Source organism: Pagrus major, chromosome 4 (genome assembly GCF_040436345.1).
Source record: "Pagrus major chromosome 4, Pma_NU_1.0".
In the NCBI taxonomy this organism is placed as follows: Eukaryota; Metazoa; Chordata; class Actinopteri; order Spariformes; family Sparidae; genus Pagrus; species Pagrus major.
The window spans coordinates 36,981,513-37,008,533 of NC_133218.1; the positions used below are offsets into that span (position 1 = coordinate 36,981,513).

At 38.2% G+C, this 27,021-nt stretch overlaps 1 protein-coding gene across 8 annotated transcripts in view; it reads left to right on the forward strand.

The window, feature by feature from the left end:
• LOC140994419 (uncharacterized) overlaps positions 1-27,021 on the forward strand; it is a 42,263-nt gene that overhangs the window by 989 nt on the left and 14,253 nt on the right. For 5 of the 8 annotated variants that reach the window (XM_073464028.1, XM_073464029.1, XM_073464030.1 and 2 more), the window contains exons 1-3: positions 10,670-11,339; positions 12,434-12,909; positions 15,516-15,591. In XM_073464028.1, coding sequence (XP_073320129.1) covers positions 11,282-11,339; positions 12,434-12,909; positions 15,516-15,591 — 610 coding nt within the window. In that variant the 5' untranslated portion in view covers positions 10,670-11,281. Of the gene's footprint in view, positions 1-1,229; positions 1,642-3,327; positions 3,412-10,669; positions 11,340-12,433; positions 12,910-15,515; positions 15,592-27,021 lie in introns of those variants that run through there. The other 3 variants (XM_073464034.1, XM_073464035.1, XM_073464036.1) reach the window with 3 other exon arrangements.

Below are 27,021 nucleotides of genomic sequence, written 5' to 3' on the forward strand. Positions count from 1 at the left end.
TAACGAGCAGTGATGCAATGTAACTAAGTACATCTACTTAAGTACTTTTTTGGTACTTGTACTTTACTTGAGTATTTCCATTATCTGCTATTTTATACTTCCACTCCACTTCATTCTGTAGGAGGCAAATACTGTACTTTTTTACTCCACTACATTTATTTTAAAACTTTAGTTACTTTGCAGATTACATGCTGTATCAGAGCCACAGTAGCACATTTTAAAGTGTGTATTATTTAAAGGCAGCTGGTAGTTACTGTCGACTCATCTGCTGTTTCTCAGTTGCAGCTTGTTTGTGAGATATTCGTGTGATTTCTGAGGCGTGTTAATAGTTTCAGCACCAGTGTTGATCAAACTGTCTGACGTGAAGCTGCTGACGATGCACGAGTGAGTTTAAAGAGAAAACATTTTGATTGAAGGTTTAAAGGTCGACTAAATCTAGACGGAGGTCTCGTCCACACTACAGTGGATACAATACGCTGGTCACACGACCTTTTGTTTTACAAAATATCTCACACGAAGATGCAAAAAAACCACGATTAAAACGCTGAACCAGGCCAGTAGGTGGCGATAAAGTCTACATAACTGATGGTTCAAATACAAAAAAGAAAGAACAAGCGTAGTGAAGTTTTCCCTGCAGGGATGGTGACTTAAAGACATAAACAGTCGTAGATGATTATTCATTTATTTGACAAGCAGGCGAAACGTGATTCATTTGTGTGGACCGCTGACGAGGTGAGATGTCATCGTTGTACATGTACACATGGATACTCAGAAACCAAGGTAATAAACAATTAAACATTAAACATAAACATTCAGTCTGAAGACGCAGACTGAATCTGAAGTGGCTGTCAGAGTAACGCTGTGCAGGTCGAGTCCTGTTTGGACCTTTTAACACGTTGCATCTGTAAAGACATTTACAGTGTCTGCAGACACTAACGGCCTCAGACCACTCTTTTCCAATATGAACTGTAAACTCGGTGGAAGTCCCCTTTAACCAAGTCGTTAGTAAAAACCCAAACGTTCCTCACGATCCAGAACCAAACTGTGACCACTGAGGTGTCGGGTCCGTCTTCCTGCTGACGGGTTGAGACCAGAACAGGCTCGCTGTGGAGGCAGTGACGTGTTGTTAACAAGAAACACACAGAGAGACTAATGCAGCGGTGTGTGTGTGTGTGTGTGTGTGTGTGTGTGTGTGTGTGTGTGTGTGTGTGTGTATGTTCTGCTTTCAGGGGGAAAACACATGATGCCTTTAATGGAAACAAAGACAACAACACGTGCAGCTGCGTTAACAACGGTCCCGTGTCGTCGCAGTTTTCTTGGAGTGGCGTCTCGCCGGCGTGTGGATCTCTGACATTTCTGCCGGGAGTTGTTGTTTGTGTGCGGCGGAGACAACAACATGTGAGCGACGCAGCCGAGAGCCGCCGTCCATTTGTTGCCATGGTGAAACGAGGCAGAGCGGCAGAGACGAGCAGAGACGAGCAGAGACGAGCAGACGGCTCAAGGACGCCTCGTATTTAGTCTGAGCTGTCTGATCGTCCGACACAACAAACCAAAGGTTGTGGGGAAAAATCAGCTCGCTGGACGACTTTCACAGCTGCTGGTGGTCCAGAAGATACGATGTTAAACCCTCTAATGATTAAAGTTGAGTACGTTTTAAAGGGTTTTTTAAAAAATTAATCATTTTGCTGGCTGACAGAAAATTAAGATGAGAGATGAAATCAGACTTTATTGATCAGATTCACTCGGTGCAGCGGCCGCAGAGTCGGAGCTGAACGACCGACTGAGAGACAGAAAAGTACGAAACAGAAATAAAATAAAATAAAGACGACGCTCGGTTCAGCGTTCACGTACAGACACGAGATAATCGCAACACACACGTGTGTAATAAGCTGAAAAACATTACATTAATATAATAAGAGACACGAGTTAAAAACAGATCACACAGGATAGTAAAGTAGATAAAACATGATTAAATATATTATGATACAGAACCTTCATTATTATTTACCACCTTTTAGCGAGTCGATCAATATGTAGGCTGATTGATTCATTTGTTTCAGTTTCTTCAAATCAACGATTTGCTGCTTTTATCTTGTTGTGAATTGAACATGTTTCTTGGTGTCGGACTGTTCGTGGTTTAAAGATGCATCCTGTGAATGTTACAGAATAAACGATACATTTATTTAAAGAATAATCAATCGATTAATCGATAATGGAAACGATCAGGAGTTGCATCTCTAATAATGTCGAAGAGGTTTGTTGCTGGAATAAAAGCTATAAATGTTGGAGGTTTCTCCACCAAACACACAGTTAAAGGAAAAGTTTGCATTTTTAGGAAAATGTTTTGAGTCAAATGAAAAGATCTTTAAACATTTTGGTGGAATATTCCTTTACTGGGATTAATAGAGAGCGGTTTAGCGTTGCGTCGCTATGAAACCAGCAGATTCATGAGATTTCTGCAAAATCAGAGCAGAAAATCGCCTTTTTCATCCCAAATATTCTTCTGTCATGTCAAAACCGGGCGCCTACATTACCCACAATGCAATTTGTCGTCAGACGGCGTCAGACGCTGCTCGCTGCCCACGCCGACTCGCTTCCTGAGCGACTCGAGCGTTGTTCTCCACATGGTGACAATTAGTTTTATTGTTTTAGAGTCAAGGAGCGGAGCAAACCTCCAGAGAGCCACAGAAACGGTGTGATGTACGTCTGTATAGCGACCCACATGAGGAAGTCACGCTACCTGAGGTAGGTATTGTTTGTGAAAGGATCGGACCGCGTTTCATCACCGCTGCTGAAGCTGATGTTGCTCAATCCAGAGTCACGTCCCAGTTAGTAAAACAGGTCGAGTGAATGTTTGTGGGAGAAAAACAAGCAACAAGCCAGTCCAGCCCAGTCAGCCGGATATAATGTGAGCAGCTAACACTTCAGGTTCACACGATGTGCTCATTAGCTTCAACACCAGGTGTTTCTGTCAGGAGACCTGTTGACGTGTCCCGACGCTTCTGTTGCGTCAAAATTGGCCGTTTCTCACAGAAAACCCGCGATCGTGGCGACCGAGACGGATATTTTTAGCCAAACCAGATGTTTTTCTAACCCTCACCGAGTGTTTTTGTGCCTAAACCGAAGCAGAGCAGAAGCAAAGTGTTGCTGAACCTGAACAAACAAAGTGTCGACCCGTCTGTGGTTCTGCAGAAACGTTAGCTGCAGCACTTCATCCTGAACAATGACTTGGAAAACCTTTGTTATAATAGTTTGTGTTAATTGTGGTCAGAATTGGGTCGATTTGGTCGTGAATGTTCAAAACCAGCACATTTTTGTGTTTTACAGATGTTTGTCAGGACATCCAGCTTCAAACCGGGACAGTCCTAGAAGAACCAGAACCGGGTCGCCGTATCAAATGTTAACTTTAAGGTAATTACTCATCACAACCGCTAAAACGGTTTTACAGTCAGCGAGACGAATCCGTCGGTCGCTTCTGGCTCGTCGAGGTAAAATACTCCAGCAGCTGATAAACATGAGTCCAGTCTGAGTATCAGCCGCTGCTGCTGCAGGGTTCTGGTTCTGGTTCTGGTTCTGTTCGCTGTAAACCAGCACTGAGCTGTTATTTGCTGTGTTCAGTCGTCAGGCTGCAGCCGACACAAAGTCCTGAGAGGACGCTGACTTCATGTTAATGTTCAGTCTGCGTCCTTCAGCTCTCACAGGCGTCTGCTGCTCATTCAGCCTGAAGGTCGGACAGTTCTGACGATCACAGCTGCGTCTCACGAGACACGAGTCCCCCCAACCGTTTAACTAACGATGCAACCAAGATCCTGTCATGTGGACATTTACTGTCATCATGAGACAGAGACAGAGAGAGAGACAGACAGACAGAGAGAGGACGAGACAGACAGAGAGGACGAGAGAGAGACAGAGAGGACGAGAGAGAGACAGAGAGGACGAGAGAGAGAGAGACAGACAGACCGACAGACAGAGAGGACGAGAGACAGAGAGAGAGAGAGAGAGACAGAGGACGAGACAGACAGAGAGAGAGAGAGAGACAGAGAGAGATAAGAGTTACATAACTGTTGAAATATATCTGGAGTCACATGTTCAGAGTAAAGGCCTGCAGTGAAACACACACACACACACACACACTCTCACACATACACACACTCACAGACACACTCACACACACACACACACACACACACACAGTGTGATGGCGGGCCATGTGAAGAAGTCTGGACTCGGGACAGAAAGCTCCACATGTGACCAGCAGGAGGGGGCGGAGTCATGACATAATACTACTACTACTGCAGTACTACTGGGAGAGGAAGTACTCAGAGCCTGTACCGAAGTAGAAGTACTGACACCGCCATCTAATAAGTATCTCTATTTCCTGCTACATGTTGGAGGAATTACTGCACTTTTTACTCCACTATATTCATTTGATAACTTTAGTTACTAGTTACTTTGCAGATTACATGCCGCACCAGAGCCAAAGAACAGAACCAGAACATTTCAGAATTAATTTAATTTAAAAAAACTCTGATTCCAATAATCAGAAATATGCAGAATAATACGATAATCTGTCGACCCAAAGTACACAGTGTACATAAACAGTACTAGGAAGACTGTGTATAATTTACTTGTAGTTTGGTACGTTATGTTCCTGCTGGATCTGACTAACGGATGCTTCTGGCTCCTGCCGCCTCACATGTTGACGGATCTGGATCGTCACACCCTGAGCTCCGCTGGATCCTCGCTCTCCTTGTATCTGCCTCTTCGCTCTGATCGTCTCTGTGTTCACTGCTGATGATCTTCTTCCAGGTCGCCGCGGTGGAGAGGAGGTCGCGGGGCTCGGGCGCCGCTCGGCGACGCCTCGGCCCGCTCGGTCGTCTCCCGGATCAGCAAAACTTTACACGTGTTGTAATTTGTGTCAGATTTTCTGTCGATGCAACTTGAAAAAACTAAACTGTGATTATGTTGTTCTGGGAGAAGATCCTCCTCTGGCTCCTCCTGAGGTTTCTTCCATCTTTTTTTTTCTCTGTGATTGTGATTTTGGCTTCATAAATAAAACTGATCTGGTTTGATAACACCTGATATTCCAGCTGTGACCCTGACGGCAGATTAGTGCCGATTATAACGCGTTCCTCGCCAAAACAAAGGCGTGACAGTGACGTTACACAACCTGCGAACACACACTAGATGCATCTTGTGTTTTGTGTGAACGAGAAATTAAAACTCTGCTGGAAGGAAACTTGAACGCTTTTAAATCTAGTTTTCTTTCTTGGTTTCACATGTGGAAAAACTTTATTTATTTATTTCTCCTGAAACATTTTTTTTTCCACTTTTCCACAAATATTTTAAAAAACAGTTTTTTTCTGGAATTTATTTTCTTTTAAGGAACTTTTAAATTTTAAGATTATAACAAAACTTTTTTTTTCTGGACCTTAGATTCTCCCAAAATATATTAATACTTTACGTAATACTTCATACACATGTGGTGTTGCTACTTTTACTTAAGTATCTGAATACTTCCTTTACAGCTGCCGACACACACACACACACACTCAACACATGAGTGTGTGTGTGTGTGTGTTTGCACCTCAGGGTCAAACTCCCACACGACTTCACTTTGTGCGTCGTTACACCTGACGAAGCATCGATCGTCGTCTCTTCATCTCCTGGACGCTGCAGGAGGGCGGCAGCTGAAATCCCTTTTAATTACGGATGAGTGAGATTATGTGGTTTGAGTGTTTCACCCCCTCAACACACACACACACACACACACACACACACACACTCGGAGGCTGAGTCATACTGAGATTAGGGTTAAACCGATATATCAGCTTGTCGCTGTGTCAGGCCGTTCATTAAACATCGGGTACCGGCTGGTCTGGACCTCTCGCCCAGTGGATGTGACCGTCTGATCCGTCTGAGCTCGTCTGCAAAATACAACAAAAGTACATTTTGATTTTAGCGTTCGCACACGATGGAAATGATCCGCTCTAGTGTAGTTTTTAATTGAAAAGGCTGCTGTTTAGCGTGCTTCTTTATTCACTTCTTGGTTTATTGAACAGTGTCTTTGCACATTAATGACGTTTCTGTAAATTCAGCAGAATTAGCCAAAAGGCTACAATGCTTTATCAAAGTCAGCACACCTGTGGGCTGCTGTAGCCAATCACACGGTCAAGATTATAAGATTAAACTTTAAAGGGTTATTGAACTTGTTTACATGCATCCAGGTGAATAATGAAGAAGAGAATAGATCATACAAGGTACATTTATTATCTTAATGTCAACTCTTTTCAAGATGACCGGACTTTAGTGAAAAGTATAAAGTTTTGTTTTTCGTCTTTTTGAGCTTCTGTAACATTTAACGCTTGAAAGCAGATGTGCGTTTCAGACGTGATGAATTAAAATGCTTATTTGTGAAACAATATATCTGGATTAAACTCCTTATCGGTGCACTTTGTGGGGTAAAGTGTGTCCCAGCCACGTCATCCTCACAACCACCAGCAGCATTTGGCTTCATGAGCAACAGAGTCGGTGAAAGGTCCATATGTCCGGGTGTTTCCTCTCATCAGATGACTCAGCTGCAGCTAACATCCTCTACGAGCACACAGGCTACGACTAACATATGGACAGCAGCCTCGATTATATCGGCTCCTCGCATTAAATGTGCAGATGTTTCTATTTCCTCTAATATAATGTGCAGAGAGCCAGTGTCTGTCTGCGGATCATAAGGATTAAACTCACAAGAGAACATCCCGACCTCCAGAGTCCAATTCTCTCTGCGAAGAAAGGACCGTTTAAATGAAGCCATTGTTTATTATACTTCAGTGAATGGCTGAATGTAAAGGGCCATTGTTAGAAGATGCGTGCAAAGAGTTCAAGGTTTCCTTTCTTTCCCTCTTATCCAGTATAATGTTATCGCTGAGAGGATATAACACACTTGAACAGTCGTGGTTTCAGCGGTCTAAAGCTGAGTGGAAGTGCAAGTCATTGCCGGGCAAAAGGAGCCGGCGTCGCAGTGGTCAACTGATCTGAGGCTCAGTGTAGATGGAAGTGATGGGCAGGAGGCCAAGAGGGAGCAGAGGCATTAACACAACATGTTACTGAAGCTGTCAGGACTTCGCCTGACTGGTGACCTGAAGAACAGCTGCTTTATTTTTCCTTGTATTTGGTCGATACTGTGACGAAGACGAATCAGTGCTGCTGTGTCCGAACCAGAGGAGGCAAAAGTCCACACTGTGTTTCCCCCAGTAGAAAGTCAGATACTTGTGTACAAACAGACTCTGATTCAGCTTGTTTACTCCAGTGAAAGTAATCGAGTACAGGCTCTGAAATGTAATCAGAGTATCACAGTAAAAAGTCTCCCTCTGAAGGACATCTGTGGTCAAAGCTAACTGAAGCTCACGTCATATTAATATAATTCAAAGACTATTAAAGTTAAAGGTAGAATCAGTAGGATTTGTCCCAGCTGTTCCTGAACGCACCACAAAGATAGTTGATAGTTGAGTCTCATTCCCAGGACGTCAAACAGCCACATGTTGGGTTGGTAAAGCGTCCCGAGCAGCAACAAAGAGAGAAAATAAGAAACTCTCTGCAGATACGAGACACTAACACGCCTTTTCTCCCCATTCCAGCCTCCCTCTCTGTCTGTTTACGTCTTCTTACGTCTTTGTTTCGTCTCGCTGCGTCTGCCGTTGAAATCAGTCTTGTGATGTTGGGAAGGCGGCGTGCGATGATGCCAAATAAAAATAATCCATAATTCACCTCGAATGCATCAAACTAAAGTAACGAGCCTGTTTTGAAGCTGTGAGGAGGAGAAAGTTCAGATGTTTGTGTTCAGGTGTAGAGAGGGAAAGTCAAAAGTACTGTACTCGTACAGGAACAAAGTATTTGTACTTCACAGTAAATAAAAGTAAAACATAGATTGGATTGTTAGCGATTTCTTTTCCAGATTTCTAGAGATATCTGGAAATCTTCATCATGAATTTGTTTGGCCAGGATGATTGTGCAGTGAAAGCATCGTGACAGCCCTCGTTCCCGCGACAAAAGGTGTGACCAGTACCACATCTTTTCATGATGACTCGCACAAAGACTCGAAAAGTGAAAACGTGACCAGCCGATGCTGTCGTGGCTGCAGGGGAGTTTGGATTATCACAACAAGACCATAACAGCAGCAGGTAGCTTCAACTGCGATCAATAAAGATGTGTGACGTAAACGAGTTAAAACACAAACGTGCAGGAAATATTCAATGCAAAGGATCATAACACGTGCCTCATTCACAAATCATGTGCTCGTGAGTCACCGTGCAGAGCAGCTGAAACGGTTCCTCCGTGTATTTATAGTGATGATTGAATAGTTGTAACATTCCTGCAGCTCTCTCGTTTATTACGGACCACTGAGGCTGTGACACAGTTGGCAGGGAGGCCACAAACAGGAAATGGGCCACATCTCCTCCATTCATTCTCCCGTCAGGTTAAAAAAAAAATTGCTCAGTGGGGAGATGAGTCGTCTTTGTGGTGCCGGGGCGAAAACAAAGGGGCGACGCAAAAAAAAACCTTCAATCCAACACGTCAGAGTGAAGCAGCTGGTCGAAACATCCTGCAGGAAACATCTTCTCGCTGTATATACACTGAGTCTGAAAAATCTCCCGTTCCTGCTGATCCTGTAACAACTGAACACTTTGTTCCTTTCATGTCAGAGATCTTCACAGCGTTGGACAGATAATCATGTTGCCTTATTATTAATTAAATTAATTTATCTGGCATGATTTTTAACAGAATCTTAACACCGACGTGATGTAATTATTCTCTTATTCGCTTAAAATAAATGGAGAGACAGTCTCACTTAAGTCTTTGCTCTCAAAGATGATATGAGAAGATCATAAACTGTCTGTGCGGTATGATTAGCTTAGCATAAAGGCTGGAAGCGGATGGAAGCAGCTAGCCACCTGCCAGCTCTGAAGTGAACTGATCAACACGTCGTGTCTCGTTTGTTTTTAATCTGAACACAAACAGAAAACATAAAAACAACTATTGCAGCAACGTCCAGGGACGAAAAATGAAGCCGACGTGGAAGTACCACAAAAACTGCAGTTCCCTCGAATGACCACTTGAGGCTCCAAAAGTGGGTCAATCCCAGGTTTGACCACTGTTACCTCCTCGTCTCCGGCGGTGGAGGAAGTACTCAGATCCTCAATATACTCGAGTAAAAGTAGCAGTACGCCGCTGCAGGAATAAATCCCACGATCACAATTTTACTTTAAAAGTACGAAAATGTTTGCAACAAAATGTACCACTATCAAAAGTAAAAGTACTGTAATTACTCAGATGGATCAATGTAGTGGAGTAAAAAGTATAAAGTTACACACAATGGAAAATACTCTTACGTACAAGTACTTGTATATATGATTTAGCAGTTCTGGAATGTAAATAAGTAGCCTTCATAGTTTACTCGAGTACTTTTAATTAAGTACAATTCTGATGCACTTTACTTGACATGAGTATTCCTGCTTGATACTTCTACTACACTACATTTTACTTTTAGATACATTTAGTTACTTTGTGGATTACATGCTACATCAGAGCCAAAGCAACACTTTTGAATTAATTTATTTTATCAGCAATCAGATTAAAAACAACAAAAATACTGTCGACCTTCACATACGTGTAAATATGTGCATAATTTACTTTCTCTTGTATTTAAAATACATTTAATATCACATAGTTTCACTCAGGTACTATTTTTACAGGTGACTTTCACTTTTACAAAAGTAATATTTTAACTTTACAACACTGATACTTAGTTACTTAGTTACTTTCCACAACTGGTCATCATATTTCCAACAGTGTTGAACGATTAGTTGTGACTCCGTGTCAGTAAATCTTCATTAAAACGTCTGAGTCAGTGTTTGTTTTTGTTTTTTTTAAACTTAAATGTATTTTTAAGGTTATTTGTGTTATTTATGATCAATATGTTCTTCTGTTGACTGTGTGATAATTATTGATTTTCATTAGATATATATTTTCATTCTGTCTTTGAACCTGACACTTCCTGGAGTCCGTGAACGCAGCGTTAATTAGCCCCCGCCGCTCGTCACGTGCCGCAGTCTGACTCTGGGCCAATGGGAGCGCTTAATTGAAGGCGGTGACGTGTTACAGCGTGTCGTCACGGCTCGATCACGTGTGTTCGTGTCGCTTGCTGCCTGTTTTTTTTTATTTGTTTTTCCACGATGACTGTTGATGACGAGGCTGCTTCCTGCCCGTGCGTGTGAGTGCGCGTGTTCCGGGCGGGTGAGCGGCTCCGGACCGGACCGGACCGGACCGGAGCCCCGCCCCTCGCCGACACGTTGCCCAGGGAGCGGCTGCACGGGCTGGACGGGACTCTGCCTCCCGCCCGCCCTCCTGCCGCCCTCCTGCCGCCCTGCGTCCGCTGGTTTCACTCCATCATCACACACACAGACACACACAACCACAGACACACACAGACACACACACACACACAGACACACACACACAGACACACACACACACACAGACACACACACACACAGACACACACACAGAGACACACACAGACACACACACACAGACTCACACGGCGGCTGCGCGTCACCAACTCACCGAGCCGGACGGAGAAACACACGGTTCACTTCTGGTAAGCTGCTGCTGCTCACACACACACACACACACACACACACAGACACACACACACTGCTGCCTCTCAGCTCACCTGGACCTGGACCTGGACCAGGACCTGGAGGTGCTGCTGCGCAAAACATTACAAGCCGGGTTCCGAGGTGATGTTTGCGGGTTGAGACGAGGCTCTGCAGCGCTGAACACTCAGGTCGGGTCCATTTCATCTGCTGCTGTTATTAGTGCATGTTTTCAGTGCAGACAGGTGTGTGTGTGTGTGTGTTTAAGGTGTGTGTGTGTGTGAATGTACACAACAGAGGCAGTCACTTGTACCAGCAGTGTGTGTGTGTGTGTGTGTGTGTGTGTGTGTGTGTGTGTGTGTGTGTGTGTGGACTGAAACAGCTCCATGTGTGTGGATGTGTTTCTTACATAATGCTGGCCGACCTGCCCCTCTGGAAGAAGCAGAGGAGGGTTATTTAATCTGCTGGCCCGCGCGTTGAGTCGGTCCACAGCGCCGTGGTGCTGGTGTCGTGTCTCATGTACTGGTTGTACTGGGAGCTGTTAACCAGTGAGAGCAGCTGGACTGGGCTCGACTCAGTAACTTCACCACTCAGACCTGCACGAGAGCCGGAGATGAGCCTGCGAGGAGCTGATGAAGCTGCTTGTTTGGGCAGAAATGGAAACAGCTGACGGACACGAGCTGCTGAAATGTGAATATTTGCTGGTTTTGTTGCTCTGAACTGAATTTATTTGGGTTGTTTGGAGTTGAGCTCGTCTTCACAGGCGCTGGTCCATCACAGATTCATCGGTGTCGCCTGATAATGTGCCGATTTGTGTTTGTTTCAGAGAACGTAATGTAAAAAGTGATGCTGTTGTGGGTTATAATCACATAATCTCAGTGGAGTTGACTGGTTTTGGTGCTCTGGTGTCATTTTGGGTAACAAAGTGTGTAGTGAAATGTGTTTGACAGCTGCGTTTAAGGGATCACTGTAAAATAAATGTGTGTATCGTCCGATGTAGGACATTTTTCACTATTTTGGACATTTTTCACTATTTTGTGTAAAAAAATAAAATGCTTCTCGGATCTAAACGCTGCCTGGAGCTGGAGAAACAGTTTGTTTTTTGTTTCTCGGTCTCATCACACACGATTACAGAACGTACGTCATCGTCAGTGAGACGTGAAGAAGCCAGAATAAAGAGATAAAACGCGTGAGCGGTCGGTTTAAATGAAGGGAGCTGCAGACCGTTTCCTCGTCGGTCAGTCGAGCCTCAACGATCAATCGATTTGGTGCCAACTATGAAACTGATCACCAACTATTCTGATTAATCGTGTGAGTAATCTGAATTCTTTGATTTCAGCCTCTTGAATGTGAATGTTTTCTGGTTTCCTTCCTCCGTGACAGTAAACTGAATGTTTCTGAGTTGAGGACGAAACACTGAGCGATGTTTTTCACCGTTTTCTGACATTTTATCGACCGAACGACGTCCCGATTAATGTAAAAACGTCGACAGATTGTTGGACAGTGAAAAGAAAAATGAATCTCTTGAACGTTCTCCTTTTATTTCTCCTTTTATTTGTTACGCTCGTGTTATTTCAGCCCCTCTGACAGGATAATTCATCATCTGTATCCGCTTGTTTCAGCTCTTTGCTGAAGCTGAGTGAAACATTCAAACACGTCTTGTTCGGGGCATGTTTGTAAAGTTTTAAATAAAGTTCAGTACTTTTTGAAGAGTGTAATGTTCTGAAGGTCAGTGGGGTTAAAGCGAACAGTGTGTCTGAACTGTCGTTGTGTTTGTGTGTCAGGTCCGGGATGCGCTCTGCTGGCTCAGTCTGACTCCACCATGTCGACCTCGGACTCGGATTACTCCATCGACTGGCTCGCCAGCGATGAGGACGACTACGACAGCCCGAAGACATTAAGTCCCGGGCGGGCGGAGGAGCCGCTGGCACCGCCTTCGCCATCATCATCGTCGCCACCGTTAAGGCGCTCTCCTCCCAGCTGCTTCCACTGTGCAGCGACTCGCAGGAGGCGGAGGAGGTGGAGGAGGAGGAGCGGCAGCTGCTGCGACTGTAAAGATGGAGCCAGCTGTGACTCTCCAGCCTCCCTGCAGACCCCAGCAGTCAGTCCAGTTCAGGGATTTACCTCCGTTTATACTCAGCAGACGCTTCCTGTGGCGTCGGAGCATCAATCAAGCAGGAAGAGAGCTCACAGCGCCGGTCTGGACGGACTCTGTGAAAAACCTCCAGCAGGCACTGAAAACGACCTGTTCACTCAGAAGGTGAGAGGGTTTTTCTTCCTGCAGAGTCACGACCGTTTGAACACATGAAAACACAGAGCGCTGCAGTTTAACGGAGACCAAACCTCAGTCATGTAGAGAACTGGCACAGTGAGCCGTCTGACCTTCAGATATCTGACAGAGCTCGAAATGTTTCAGTCTTCAAAGCATCAGAGAGCGACGACCTCTCTCGCTTTCTGTTTCCACCTACGTTACATGGCCAGAAGTATGTGGACAATCCACGGGCATCAACCCGCTGACTGTGAAAGTCGGTCTGCAAAAAGAGAAAATCATAATCGCAAACAAAAAGTTGCACTGATGATAAAAGTCGCTCCACTTGATTCACTCCTCGCTGAGCTTCAGCAAACTGGAGACAGAAACTGCTAATTAACTGTGATTACTGAGACAAGTTGCTGATTATAAATCTCTAGTTGTTCGTCTCGTCTCTGCACAATAAACCGCTTTAACGCCAACATCACGCTGTGCATGTGCAACTGTCACGTCGCAGGACAACAAACAAAAACACGTCACGATGCATCGTTGCTGCTGCTCGGTCGACCTTTTTAAGTTGTTGTATAAATTCATTTCTGCAGCTGAAATTAGAGATCGAGATTCAACGTTTGAATGAAAACAAATGAATAATTTTCTTTCGGTTTCATTTATATGAAACAGATTATTTCACACAAATTCCTCACGATTAATAACCCAAAAAGGACTAATCTGTTTATCCCGTACCATCCATAGAGTAACCCAGAATATCAGCAGCACCAAATAAACAGATGCTACTCTAACATTTCACTGCAGACAGGAAGGCTTTTGTTCATAACTCGAGAAAGTATTGTCTTTAAATACACAGTATCTAGAAGTTTTAACGTGCAGGACCTTTATAAAAATGATTCATGGATTCACAGTAAGAAGCTTTATTTATTATTCCAACAGCTCTTTTCTGAAGTTTGATTACAGGGTTTATATTTAACTTCAACGCTGAACTAAAAACCCACTAACAGCTGGCTTTTGTCCTCCTTTGGAACGAGTACAGTCGACATTATTGAGTCAGATGACTCTGCTGTCGCCCCGGGTATTTATCAGCTCCAGCTCCAGTCGTCAGAGATGGAAACACAACACCCGGCGGGACGTCTTCATTTTTGCCCCTCGTCCAGCGCGATGCAGTGATGTTTGTTGAAGTTCAGGCTGCTGGCTTGTTAACAATTTTCCATCAGTCTGAAGAGAGACTGAAGTTAAAGATATTAAAAAAGTGACCACCATCCGTGGCTTCATGTCAGTATGAGCATGTGCAACTCTCAACAGAGATCAGAAAACAAGGAAGATGTCTCACTCCTTAGCAGCTTCCATCATCAGATCCAGTAAACATGATAATTCAGGATATTATTAAGACTTTTTAAATCAAGTTTAAAGTCTTCTGGATGGATTCTGATGAGGTATTTGATTTGCTGCGGCACGTTCGTGATGATGAATGTGACACAAAAATATAATACAATACAAATATATTTAAAAACAGAGTAGAACAACTTTATTGTCCAGGCCAGAACAGGAAACCTGTCTCTGGTCCCACCCAGAGAAATATAAACACAAACATGTCCACAAGAATAAAAACAAAAAAGAAGAAACATCACACCAATAAAACAAAGATGTCTCCGTTTTCCAACAGTCAGTGTCCAGCTTACATACGTCATATTTAAGTTTATTGTAGTTCGTACCCTCAAATACGCACCTTTTTTTAGTTAAAATATTCTTGTCTGCAGCCTAAAATGGCCTAAAACACATCGACAACACACAGAAAGTTTCTCCAGAAGAAAAGCGCAGAATGAAACCAGCTGTAAGAGTGATAGTGACACGACTATCAGCTCTCACATCTTCTATCGGTCTCCGCCTGCAGCCGAAGGCCACGAGCTCCTTCCTGCCTCGCAGTTGTAAAACATGTATTCTTAGAAATCAATAACAGAGATGGAGGCAGCGTGGAGAAGGTGGAGGGAAAGTGAGCTACTACTCCAGATGACACAGTAGCTGCAGGGTGGCATCGAACATCAGCCTGCTGATATCAAACGCTGTAAGAGGATCCGATGGTGCCAGCTTTCTTGGCAGTCTGCTGCTGCAGGCGCTCGTGTGTCCGTCTGAGGCGCAGAGTGACGCTCGGGGGACGAAGGCGAGCCACGTGTGAAGTTTCTACATTAGCTGCAGTTAATGGCCGCCTCTTATCGAAGCCCTGCGGACATTTACCTGCAGCGTTTACACGACTAATGGGAGCAAATGGACAAATCAGTCAGTGAGCCGTGAATCGATACGTCCTCGACAAAATGAGAAATTGAAGAAATTCAGATAAGCTGTAAATCATGTAGCTGCAGGCTTCACACACACACACACACACACAACACACACACACACACACACACACACACACACACACACTAATTAAATCAGCTGAGGTCTGGGTGATTATGTAACGTATGTAATCCTGTCTTCAGTTTAAGGAAAGCAATAAGCAGCGCTCGGTGGTGGATGGGTACACTTAAGTGGCTATTAGAAAGCACTCTGCGTGGTGCAGCAGTGATAGCACGGATGCTAACTGGTTTATCTGCTCTGTCTCACAGTGCACGGAGCTGCAGTGCTACATCCAGCCGCTGTCGTCCATCCTGCGGGGCCTGAGATCGGGCAGGTACTCTGAACGTAAGTGTCTAATCCTCCGGCAGCAGCTCGTTAATGCACACGTTTCTGTGCTAAAGATAAACATGATGTCAGGATCGGTTGACGCAGAGCGGCTGATTAGAGAGATCTCACCGGATGTTCTCCTCAATCAAACCATCAGGGCGAATGTTTTTACCGCTGTGCCGTCGGTCAGTCCAACGCTGACGCAGGGAGTCAAGTATTTCATCCCTGTTGGAGGGATTTGATCCAGACATTCATGTTCCACAGAGGATGAATCCTCGAACCACCAACCTCAGCTGTGCTGTGAGAGTAATGTGAATAGTTAAAGGTACAGTTCACCCAAAAATTCAGTCATTAAAGTCTGGTGAAGTTTCGTAGTCCACAAAACATTTCTGGTGAATGTAAGTAGAGGTGAAGGCGCCTATTTCTGCGTTACAGACGACGTCAGAGGTCAGAAACTTCTATCATCCGACCTCAAAGCGTTCCAGGTGCGAAACACCAGAAGTAAACAAAGATCTTGGCTGACTGTGACTAAATGATGCGTCTTTGGCAAGTGTTCACACAGTTGAACCCTCAGATGCCGTTGTTGTGACGTCAGACAGCTGCTCCCTCGTGACGCCCGGGTGGATTAATGTGTCCTGAGTTCACGAGCCGGACTTCTGACTTCGAGTGGCGTTCAGTTGTAATTTTCCTGGTAGGAGGTCGGAAATCTTCAAGTTCCAAGTTGTCTTGAACGCAGCATCAGTCCTGATGAAAGCTGAGTGAAGCCATGACGGGTTCAGGAAGAAAGTATTTTTATTCAAATAGCAGCTTTTAACATCAGAGTTACAAAGAACTGGACAGGACACAGAAACAGCAGGATAAATAATATTACAGAAGCCCTGAGGGGTCAGTGAAGAATTATTTTCTCTCCTGTTTGAAAACTGGTGGAAAAAAAAGTTTTGCCAAGTTGATTTTATTTCCATTAGTGAAAAATGTTTTGAAAAATGTTTTTTATTTTTTATTTGTGAAACGGAAAGTCTCTGCACATATCGCACCTTTAACCCTAATCATGAGGAACTTTCATATAAAGATGATTGATGCTTGAATGAAAGACGCAGGAACACAAACTTTCCTCAGGTTTCCCACAATGCAGCTCAACAGTTGTGATTTCTTTTTTTTTCACTCAGTCTAACACATGAAAAAAAAATCTAGATAAAATGTTTTCAGTCTTGTTTCACACATGGAAAATAAATTCTCCTTAAAATTATGATTCTTTTTTTTTTTTTTTTTTTTTCCCCACTCTGGAAAAGATTTTTCAGATTTTGAGAAATTTAACATGGTAACAAAAAATGGGAATTTTTTTACTTGCATGAAGAAAATTTTTTTTTTGGCTCCACATGAAAAAACAAAACACAAAACAAAAAAGATGGAGAAAAACATTCTGTTGAAAAAAATGTTTCATTCGGTTTCACACATGGAGCAAAAACAAAATCTCTCTCAGGGTTCAAGTTGTAAGTCTTGTTTCACACATGGACATTTTTTATTATTTTATTTTATTTTTCTTGATTCCACATATGATAAAACAATTATCCTGAAAAATGTCATTTTTCAATCTGGAAAAGATTTTTCTGAATTTTTGAAATTTTACATGGAATTTTTTTTTTCACTTTTTTCAAAATTCTCCTGAACTTTCTGTCACTGTTTCACACATGGGGAAAAAAATTCTCTCGAAAAACATGTTTCACTCTGGAAATTATTTTTTAGATTTTCAGAAATTTAACATGGGGAAAAAAATGTTTGTTTTTCAGTCACATGAACAAAAACGTTTCTTGAACATTTCACACATAAAATTAATTCTCCTGAAAAAAAATTTTCAGTCAGGTTCCAACTTGGAAACAAAAAATCTCCTGATTTTTTTCCCCCCCACACACAGCTCAGTTTCACACAATAGAAAAAAAAATCCTCTGAAAATTCTCCCGATTTTATTCTTTTTTTCTTTTACTAAAAAATTGGATTTTTGTTTTTTTTCCACTCACATGGAGAAAAACATTTCGGTTGGAAAAAAGTTTTCACACATGGAACAAAAAAAAATTCTCCTGAACTTCGTCTCACTCAGTTCCACAAAAAAATCTCTCAAATTGTTTTGGAGAAGATTTTTCAGATTTTCTGAAATTTTACATGGAAAAAAAATCGGGAGAATTTTTGTTTTCCATGTTTAAATTTCTGAAAAAAATTCAGGAGAAATGTTTTTCTTCATGTGAGTTACAAAAATTTCTCCTAAAAAAAAAATAAATAATTTAAAAAAAAATCTAGTCCATTTCACGCATGAAAAAAAAAATCCAAAAATGTTTTCCCACCCACATGAAGAAAAAAAATTCTTGAAATTTTTTGTCATTCTGTTTCACACATAAAATAAATTTTCCTGAAAAAAAAAGTTTTTTGACTCGGTTTCACACGTGAGAAACAAAAAAAATTCTTCTGAAAATGTTTTTGTATTCGATTTCACAAATGGGGAACAAAATTCACCTGAAAAAATGTTCAGTCTCAAATGAAGAAAAATCATTTTTCTCTTCAAAATATTTTTCACTTGGTTTCATACATGAAAGAAAAAAAATCCCCTGGAAAATTCTCCCAATTTTTTTCTTCTACTCGGTTACACACACTAAAAAAAGGTTTCCTGAAAAAATTTCCCAGTCAGGTTTCAAGTTGTACATTTTTTCCCCCAACATTTTGAGAAGCTCACCCGAATTTTCCTTCCCTCAGTTTCCCACTCCATTTCCCACATGAAAAAAATGTTTTCTGTCTTGTTTCATACATAAATAAAAAACATTTTGAAGTGAAAAAAACCCAAATCTCCTGAAAATCTCCTGAACTTTGTTTTTCACTCAGTTTCACACATGGAAAAGATTTTTCAGATTTTCAGAAGATTTCATGGAAAAAAATGTCGGGAGAATTTCTTTTTCACTCAAAGATCTCCTGAATTTATTTTTCATTCTGTTTCACACAAGAATTTTTTATTTTTTTTTTCAAAATGAAGAAAGAAAAATTCTCCTGACATTTTATTTTCACTCTGGAAAAGATTTTTCTGATTTTCAGAAATTTTACATGGAAAAAAATCTGGAGAATTTCTTTTTCACGCACATTAAGACTTTTCAGTCTTGTTTCACATGTGGAAAAAATTCTCCCCAATTTTTTTCTCACTCATACGGAGAAAAACATTTCTGTTGAAAAAATGTTTTCATTCGTTTTCACGCATGGAAAAAAACAAATCTCCTGAAAATTCTCCTGAACTTTGTCTTTGACTCAGTTTCACACATGGGGAAAAACAAAAACAAAACAAAACAAAAAAAAATTCAGTCTTGTTTCACACATGGAAAATAAATTCTCCTTAAAATTATGATTCTTTTTTTTTTTCCACTCTGGAAAAGATTTTTCAGATTTCGAGAAATTTCACATGGTAACAAAAAATGGGATTTTTTTTACTTGCATGAAGAAAATTTTTTTTTTGGCTCCACATGAAAAAACAAAACAAAACACAAAACAAAAAAGATGGAGAAAAACATTCTGTTGAAAAAAATGTTTCATTCGGTTTCACACATGGAGCAAAAACAAAATCTCTCTCAGGGTTCAAGTTGTAAGTCTTGTTTCACACATGGACATTTTTTATTATTTTATTTTATTTTTCTTGATTCCACATATGATAAAACAATTATCCTGAAAAATGTCATTTTTCTATCTGGAAAACATTTTTCAGAATTTTCAGAAATTTAACATGGGGAAAAAAAAGTTTGTTTTTCAGTCACATGAACAAAAACGTTTCTTGAACATTTCACACATAAAATTAATTCTCCTGAAAAAAACTTTTTCAGTCAGGTTCCAACTTGGAAACAAAAAATCTCCCCACAAATTTCCCCAACACACATGAAGGAAAAAATATTCTTGAACATTTTCTGTTTCACACACAAAATTTATTTCCCTGAAAAAAATTTTTTCACTCGGTTTCACACAATAGAAAAAAAAATCCTCTGAAAATGCTCCCGATTTTATTCTTTTTTTCTTTTACAAAAAAATTGGATTTTTTTTTTTTTTTTCACTCACATGGAGAAATTCTCCTCAACTTCGTCTCACTCAGTTCCACACAAAAAAAATCTCTCAAATTGTTTTGGAGAAGATTTTTCAGATTTTCTGAAATTTTACATGGAAAAAAAATCGGGAGAATTTTTGTTTTCCATGTTTTTAAATTTCTGAAAAAAATTCAGGAGAAAAGTTTTTCTTCATGTGAGTTACAAAAATTTCTCCTAAAAAAAATAAATAAAAAATTTCCAGTCCATTTCACACATGAAAAAAAGATCCCCAAATGTTTTCCCACCCACATGAAGAAAAAACATTCTTGAAGTTTTTTGTCATTCTGTTTCACACATAAAATTAATTTCCCTGAAAAAAAAGTTTTTTGACTCGGTTTCACACGTGAGAAAAATAAATTCTTCTGAAAATGTTTTTGTATTCGATTTCACAAATGGGGAACAAAATTCACCTGAAAAAAATGTTCAGTCTCAAATGAAGAAAAATCATTTTTCTCTTCAAAATATTTTTCACTTGGTTTCATACATGAAAGAAAAAAAATCCCCTGGAAAATTCTCCCAATTTTTTCCTTCTACTCGGTTACACACTAAAAAAGGTTTCCTGAAAAAATTTCCCAGTCAGGTTTCAAGTTTTGAGACATTTTGAGAAGCTCACCCAAATTTTCTTTCCCTCAGTTTCCCACTCCATTCCCCACATGAAGAAGACGAAGAAAAAAAATCCTGAAAAAAATGTTTTCTGTCTTGTTTCATACATAAATAAAAAACATTTTGAAGTGAAAAAAACCCAAATCTCCTGAAAATCTCCTGAACTTTGTTTTTCACTCAGTTTCACACATGGACAAGATTTTTCAGATTTTCAGAAGATTTCATGGAATAAAATGTCGGGAGAATTTCTTTTTCACTCAAAGATCTCCTGAATTTTCTTTTCTTTCTGTTTCACACGAGAATTTTTTTTTTTTTTTTCAAAATGAAGAAAGAAAAATTCTCCTGAAATTTTATTTTCACTCTGAAAAAGATTTTTCAGATTTTCAGAAATTTTACATGGAAAAAAATCTGGAGAATTTCTTTTTTACGCACATTAAAACTTTTCAGTCTTGTTTCACATGTGGAAAAAATTCTCCCAATTTTTTTTTCTCACTCATACAGAGAAAAACATTTCTGTTGAAAAAATGTTTTCATTCGTTTTCACGCATGGAAAAAAACAAATCTCCTGAAAATTCTCCTGAACTTTGTCTTTGACTCAGTTTCACACATGGGGAAAAACAAAAGCAAAAAACAAACAAAAAAAAAATTCAGTCTTGTTTCACACATGGAAAAAAATTCTCCTTAAAATTATGATTCTTTTTTTTTTTCACTCTGGAAAAGATTTTTCAGATTTTGAGAAATTTAACATGGTAACAAAAAATGGGAATTTTTTTACTTGCATGAAGAAAATTTTTTTTTTGGCTCCACATGAAAAAACAAAACAAAACACAAAACAAAAAAGATGGAGAAAAACATTCTGTTGAAAAAAATGTTTCATTCGGTTTCACACATGGAGCAAAAACAAAATCTCTCTCAGGGTTCAAGTTGTAAGTCTTGTTTCACACATGGACATTTTTTATTATTTTATTTTATTTTTCTTGATTCCACATATGATAAAACAATTATCCTGAAAAATGTCATTTTTCAATCTGGAAAAGATTTTTCAGAATTTTCAGAAATTTAACATGGGGAAAAAAATGTTTGTTTTTCAGTCACATGAACAAAAACGTTTCTTGAACATTTCACACATAAAATTAATTCTCCTGAAAAAAACTTTTTCAGTCAGGTTCCAACTTGGAAACAAGAAATCTCCCCACAAATTTCCCCAACACACACGAAGAAAAAAATATTCTTGAACATTTTCTGTTTCACACACAAAATTTATTTCCCTGAAAAAAAAATTTTCACTCGGTTTCACACAATAGAAAAAAAAATCCTCTGAAAATTCTCCCGATTTTATTCTTTTTTTCTTTTACAAAAAAATTGGATTTTTGTTTTTTTTTCACTCACATGGAGAAATTCTCCTCAACTTCGTCTCACTCAGTTCCACACACAAAAAATCTCTCAAATTGTTTTGGAGAAGATTTTTCAGATTTTCTGAAATTTTACATGGAAAAAAAATCGGGAGAATTTTTGTTTTCCATGTTTAAATTTCTGAACAAAATTCAGGAGAAATGTTTTTCTTCAGGTGAGTTACAAAAATTTCTCCTAAAAAAAAAAAAAAAAAATTCCAGTCCGTTTCACACATGAAAAAAAAATCCCCAAATGTTTTCCCACCCACATGAAGAAAAACATTTCTTGAAATTTTTGTCATTCTGTTTCACATATAAAATTAATTTCCCTGAAAAAAAAGTTTTTTGACTCGGTTTCACACGTGAGAAAAAAAAATTCTTCTGAAAATGTTTTTGTATTCGGTTTCACAAATGGGGGAACAAAATTCACCTGAAAAAAATGTTCAGTCTCAAATGAAGAAAAATCATTTTTCTCTTCAAAATATTTTTCACTTGGTTTCATACATGAAAGAAAAAAAAATCCCCTGGAAAATTCTCCCAATTTTTTTCTTCTACTCGGTTACACACACTAAAAAAAGGTTTCCTGAAAAAAATTTCCCAGTCAGGTTTCAAGTTGTACATTTTTTTTCCCCAACATTTTGAGAAGCTCACCCGAATTTTCTTTCCCTCAGTTTCCCACTCCATTTCCCACATGAAGAAGACGAAGAAAAAAAATCCTGAAAAAAATGTTTTCTGTCTTGTTTCATACATAAATAAAAAACATTTTGAAGTGAAAAAAACCCCAAATCTCCTGAAAATCTCCTGAACTTCGTTTTTCACTCAGTTTCACACATGGAAAAGATTTTTCAGATTTTCAGATTTCATGGAATAAAATGTTGTGAGAATTTCTTTTTCACTCAAAGATCTCTTGAATTTTCTTTTCATTCTGTTTCACACGAGAAATTTTTTTTTTTTTTTTTTTCAAAATGAAGAAAGAAAAATTCTCCTGAAATTTTATTTTCACTCTGGAAATTTTTTTTCAGATTTTCAGAAACTTTACATGGAAAAAATCTGGAGAATTTCTTTTTCACGCACATTAAGACTTTTCAGTCTTGTTTCACACGTGGAAAAAATTCTCCCAAATTTTTTTTTCTCACTCATACAGAGAAAAACATTCTGTTGAAAAAATGTTTTCATTCGGTTTCACACATGGAGCAAAAACAAAATCTCTCTCAGGTTTCAAGTTGTAAGTCTTGTTTCACACATGGACATTTTTTATTATTTTATTTTATTTGTCTTGATTCCACATATGATAAAACAATTGTCCTGAAAAATGTCATTTTTCAATCTGGAAAAGATTTTTCAGAATTTTCAGAAATTTAACATGGGGAAAAAAAAGTTAGTTTTTCAGTCACATGAACAAAAACATTTCTTGAACATTTCACACATAAAATTAATTCTCCTGAAAAAAAATTTTTCAGTCAGGTTCCAACTTGGAAACAAAAAATCTCCCCACAATTTTCCCCACACATGAAGGAAAAAATATTCTTGAACATTTTCTGTTTCACACACAAAATTTATTTCCCTGAAAAAAAATTTTTCACTCGGTTTCACACAATAGAAAAAAAAAATCCTCCCGATTTTATTCTTTTTTTCTTTTACAAAAAAATTGGATTTTTTTTTTTTTTTTTCACTCACATGGAGAAATTCTCCTGAACTTCGTCTCACTCAGTTCCACACAAAAAAAATCTCCCAAATTGTTTTGGAGAAGATTTTTCAGATTTTCTGAAATTTTACATGGAAAAAAAATCGGAGGAGAATTTTTGTTTTCCATGTTTTTAAATTTCTGAAAAAAATTCAGGAGAAAAGTTTTTCTTCATGTGAGTTACAAAAATTTCTCCTAAAAAAAAATTAAAAAAAATTCCAGTCTGTTTCACACATGAAAAAAAATCCCAAAATGTTTTTCCCACTCACATGAAGAAAACAATTTCTTGAAATTTTTTGTCATTCTGTTTCACACATACAATTAATTTCCCTGAAAAAAAAAGTGAGAACACGTGAGAAAAAAAAATTCTTTCACAAATTTCACAAATGGGGGAACAAAATTCACCTGAAAAAAATGTTCAGTCTCAAATGAAGAAAAATCATTTTTCTCTTCAAAATATTTTTCACTTGGTTTCATACATGAAAGAAAAAAAATCCCCTGGAAAATTCTCCCAATTTTTTTCTTCTACTCGGTTACACACACTAAAAAAAAGGTTTCCTGAAAAAAAATTCCCAGTCAGGTTTCAAGTTGTACATTTTTTCCCCCCAACATTTCCACCCGAATTTTCTTTCCCTCAGATTCACACATAAGAAAAAGACTTGTTTCACACATGGACATTTTCTATTATTTTATTTTATTTTTCTTGGTTCCACATATGATAAAACAATTCTCCTAAAAAAAAAAAAAAAAAATCTTTTTCAATCTGGAAATTTTTTTTTCAGATTTTTAGAAATTTTACATGGGGAAAAAAAATTCATCCACATGAAAAAAAAAGAACCGGAGTGAAAAAACCCACTCCATTTCCCACATGAAGAAGACATAGAAAAGAAAATCTGGAAAAAAATGTTTTCTGTCTTGTTTCATACATAAATAAAAAACATTCTGATGTGAAAAAACCCCAAATCTCCTGAAAATCTCCTGAACTTTGTCTTTCACTCAGTTTCACAAATGGAAAAGATTTTTCAGATTTTGAGAAATTTTACATGGAAAAAAAATCTGGAGAATTTCTTTTTCACGCACATTAAGACTTTTCAGTCTTGTTTCACGCGTGGAAAAAATTCTCCCCATTTTTTTTCTTTTTTTTTTCACTCATACGGAGAAAAACATTTCTGTTGAAAAAATGTTTTCATTCGGTTTCACGCATGGAAAAAAAAATATTCTCCTGACTTTCACTCAGTTTCATACATGGGGAAAAACAAAACCCCCCCCAAAAATCAGTCTTATTTCACACATGGAAAAAAAATCTTTTTTTTATTTTACTCGCATGAAGGAAAAAATATCTCCTTTTAAATTATTTTTCACTTGGTTCCACAAAACAATTCTCCTGAATTAATTTTTCAATCTGGAAAAGATTTTTCAGACTTTTAGAAATTTCACATGGAAATTTTTTATGTTTTTTCCACTCACATGAAGAAAAGAAAATCCGGAAAAAAAATGTTTTCAGTCTCGTTTCACACATGGAAAAAAAATCTCCAATTATTAATTTTTGTTCACTCACAAAAAAACCTTTTTCAGTCAGGTTCAAAGTTGGGGGGAAAAAAATCTCCCAAATGTTTTAATCCACTCAAATGAAGAAAAGTAAAATTCTCCTGAAAATTTTTTTTCACTCTTGAAAAGAGTTTTCAGATTTTCAGAAACTTTACATGGAAAAAAAAAATATTTTTCTCTCACCTGAAGAAAAAAATGTCTCCTGAAATCTTTCTTTCACTCAGTTTCACACATGATAAAAAAAATAAAATAAATAAATTAAATAACTATAAATTATGATGTAACATGAAAAGATACATAGTTTTTTTTCAGTTTCACAATCACTGTGAAAAAAATTCTCCTGGAAAAAAAGTTTTTTTTCTCGGTTTTACACATGAGAAAAAAAATGTTTTTTACTTGGTTTCCCTCGAATTTACTCAAATGCACACATTAAAAAAAAAGTTCTCCTGGGGAAATTATTTCCAGTCAGGTTTCAAGGTGGAAAAAAAATTCTCCCACAATTTTGAGGAACTCACCCAACTTTTCTTTCCCTCAGTTTCAGACACGATGAAAAGAAAAAGTCCTAAAAAAATTTTTTCAGTTCAATTTTCACCCCCAAGAAACTTGGTTCCACATACGATAAATCAATTCTCCTGAAATTCTTTTTTCAATCTGGAAAAGATTTTTCAGATCTTTACAGTTTTTACTTGGATAAAAAAATATATATATTTCACTCACATGAAGAAAAAAATTTTCACCCCATATTTTTTTTTTCACTCCGTTTCACACATGGAAAAAAATCTCCCGTTCTTTCTTTTGTTCACTTACAAAAATATTGAGAAATTGTTTTTAAAATTTTTTTTTTTAAAAATCCTGAAAATTCTCCTGAACTTTGTCTTTGACTCAGTTTCACACATGGAAAAAAATTCTCCTGAAAATTTTTTTTTCACTCTGGAAAAGATTTTTCAGAATTTAAGAAATTTTACATGAAAAAAAAAGTTGGGAGATTTTCTATTTTACTCACGTGAACAAAAAAATTCATACATAAAATTAATTCTCCAGAAAAAACCTTTTCAGTCAGGTTCAAAGTTGGAAAAAAAATCTCCAAAATTGTATCCACTCAAATGAAGAAAAAAAAAAACTCTTTTCTCTTTTTTTCACTCAAATTTTACATAGAAATAACTTTTTTTTTTTTTTACTCGCATGAAGGAAAAAATGTCTCCTTTTAAATTATTTTTCACTTGGTTCCACAAATGATAAAACAGTTCTCCTGAATTTAAATTAAATTTTTTTTCAATCTGGAAAAGATTTTTCAGATTTTTAGAAATTTCACATGAAGAAAAAAAAAATCTGGAAATTTTTTTTTTCAGTCTTGTTTCACACATGGAAAAAAAACCTCCGATTATTATTTTTTGTTCACTCACAAAAAACCTTTTTCAGTCAGGTTCAAAGTTTGGGGAAAAAAAATCTCCCAAATGTTTTTATCCACTCAAATGAAGAAAAACAAAATTCTCCTGAAAAATGTTTTTCACTCTTGAAAAGAGTTTTCAGATTTTCAGAAATTTTACATGGAAAAAAAATTCTTCTGAAATTATTTTTATTGGTTTCAAACATGAAAAAAAAAACAAAATCTTTCGAAGTTTTTTTTCACTCCGTCTCACACGTGGAAAAAAAGTTTCTCCTTCACTCACATAAAGAAAAACTTTTCTGTTGAAAATCTTTTTTCACTCAATTTCACATATATAAAAAACATTATTTTGTTTCATGTGTTTTCGCAGATCGAAAAAATTCTCCTTTTTTATTGTATATTATTTTAATTATATGAACATGAAGAAAGTTTATCCAGACAAAACTTTATTTTTCCACCTCTTTACAAATCAAACACAGGAGAGAAAACAATTCAGATCAGACTTCAAAAGCAGAAAAACATTTCCTCAGGGTTTCCATATAATTAACATAACAATTAATGAAACACATTTTACATATATTACAAATCACAATACACGACTGAAATAGTGTAAAATCAGACAACAACATCAAATCAGATCACACCAGTTTTATTCATACAGCCTAAAATCACAATCACATCGCCGAAATAAAGATGGAAGAAGCCTCAGGAGGAGCCTCAGAGGAGGATCTC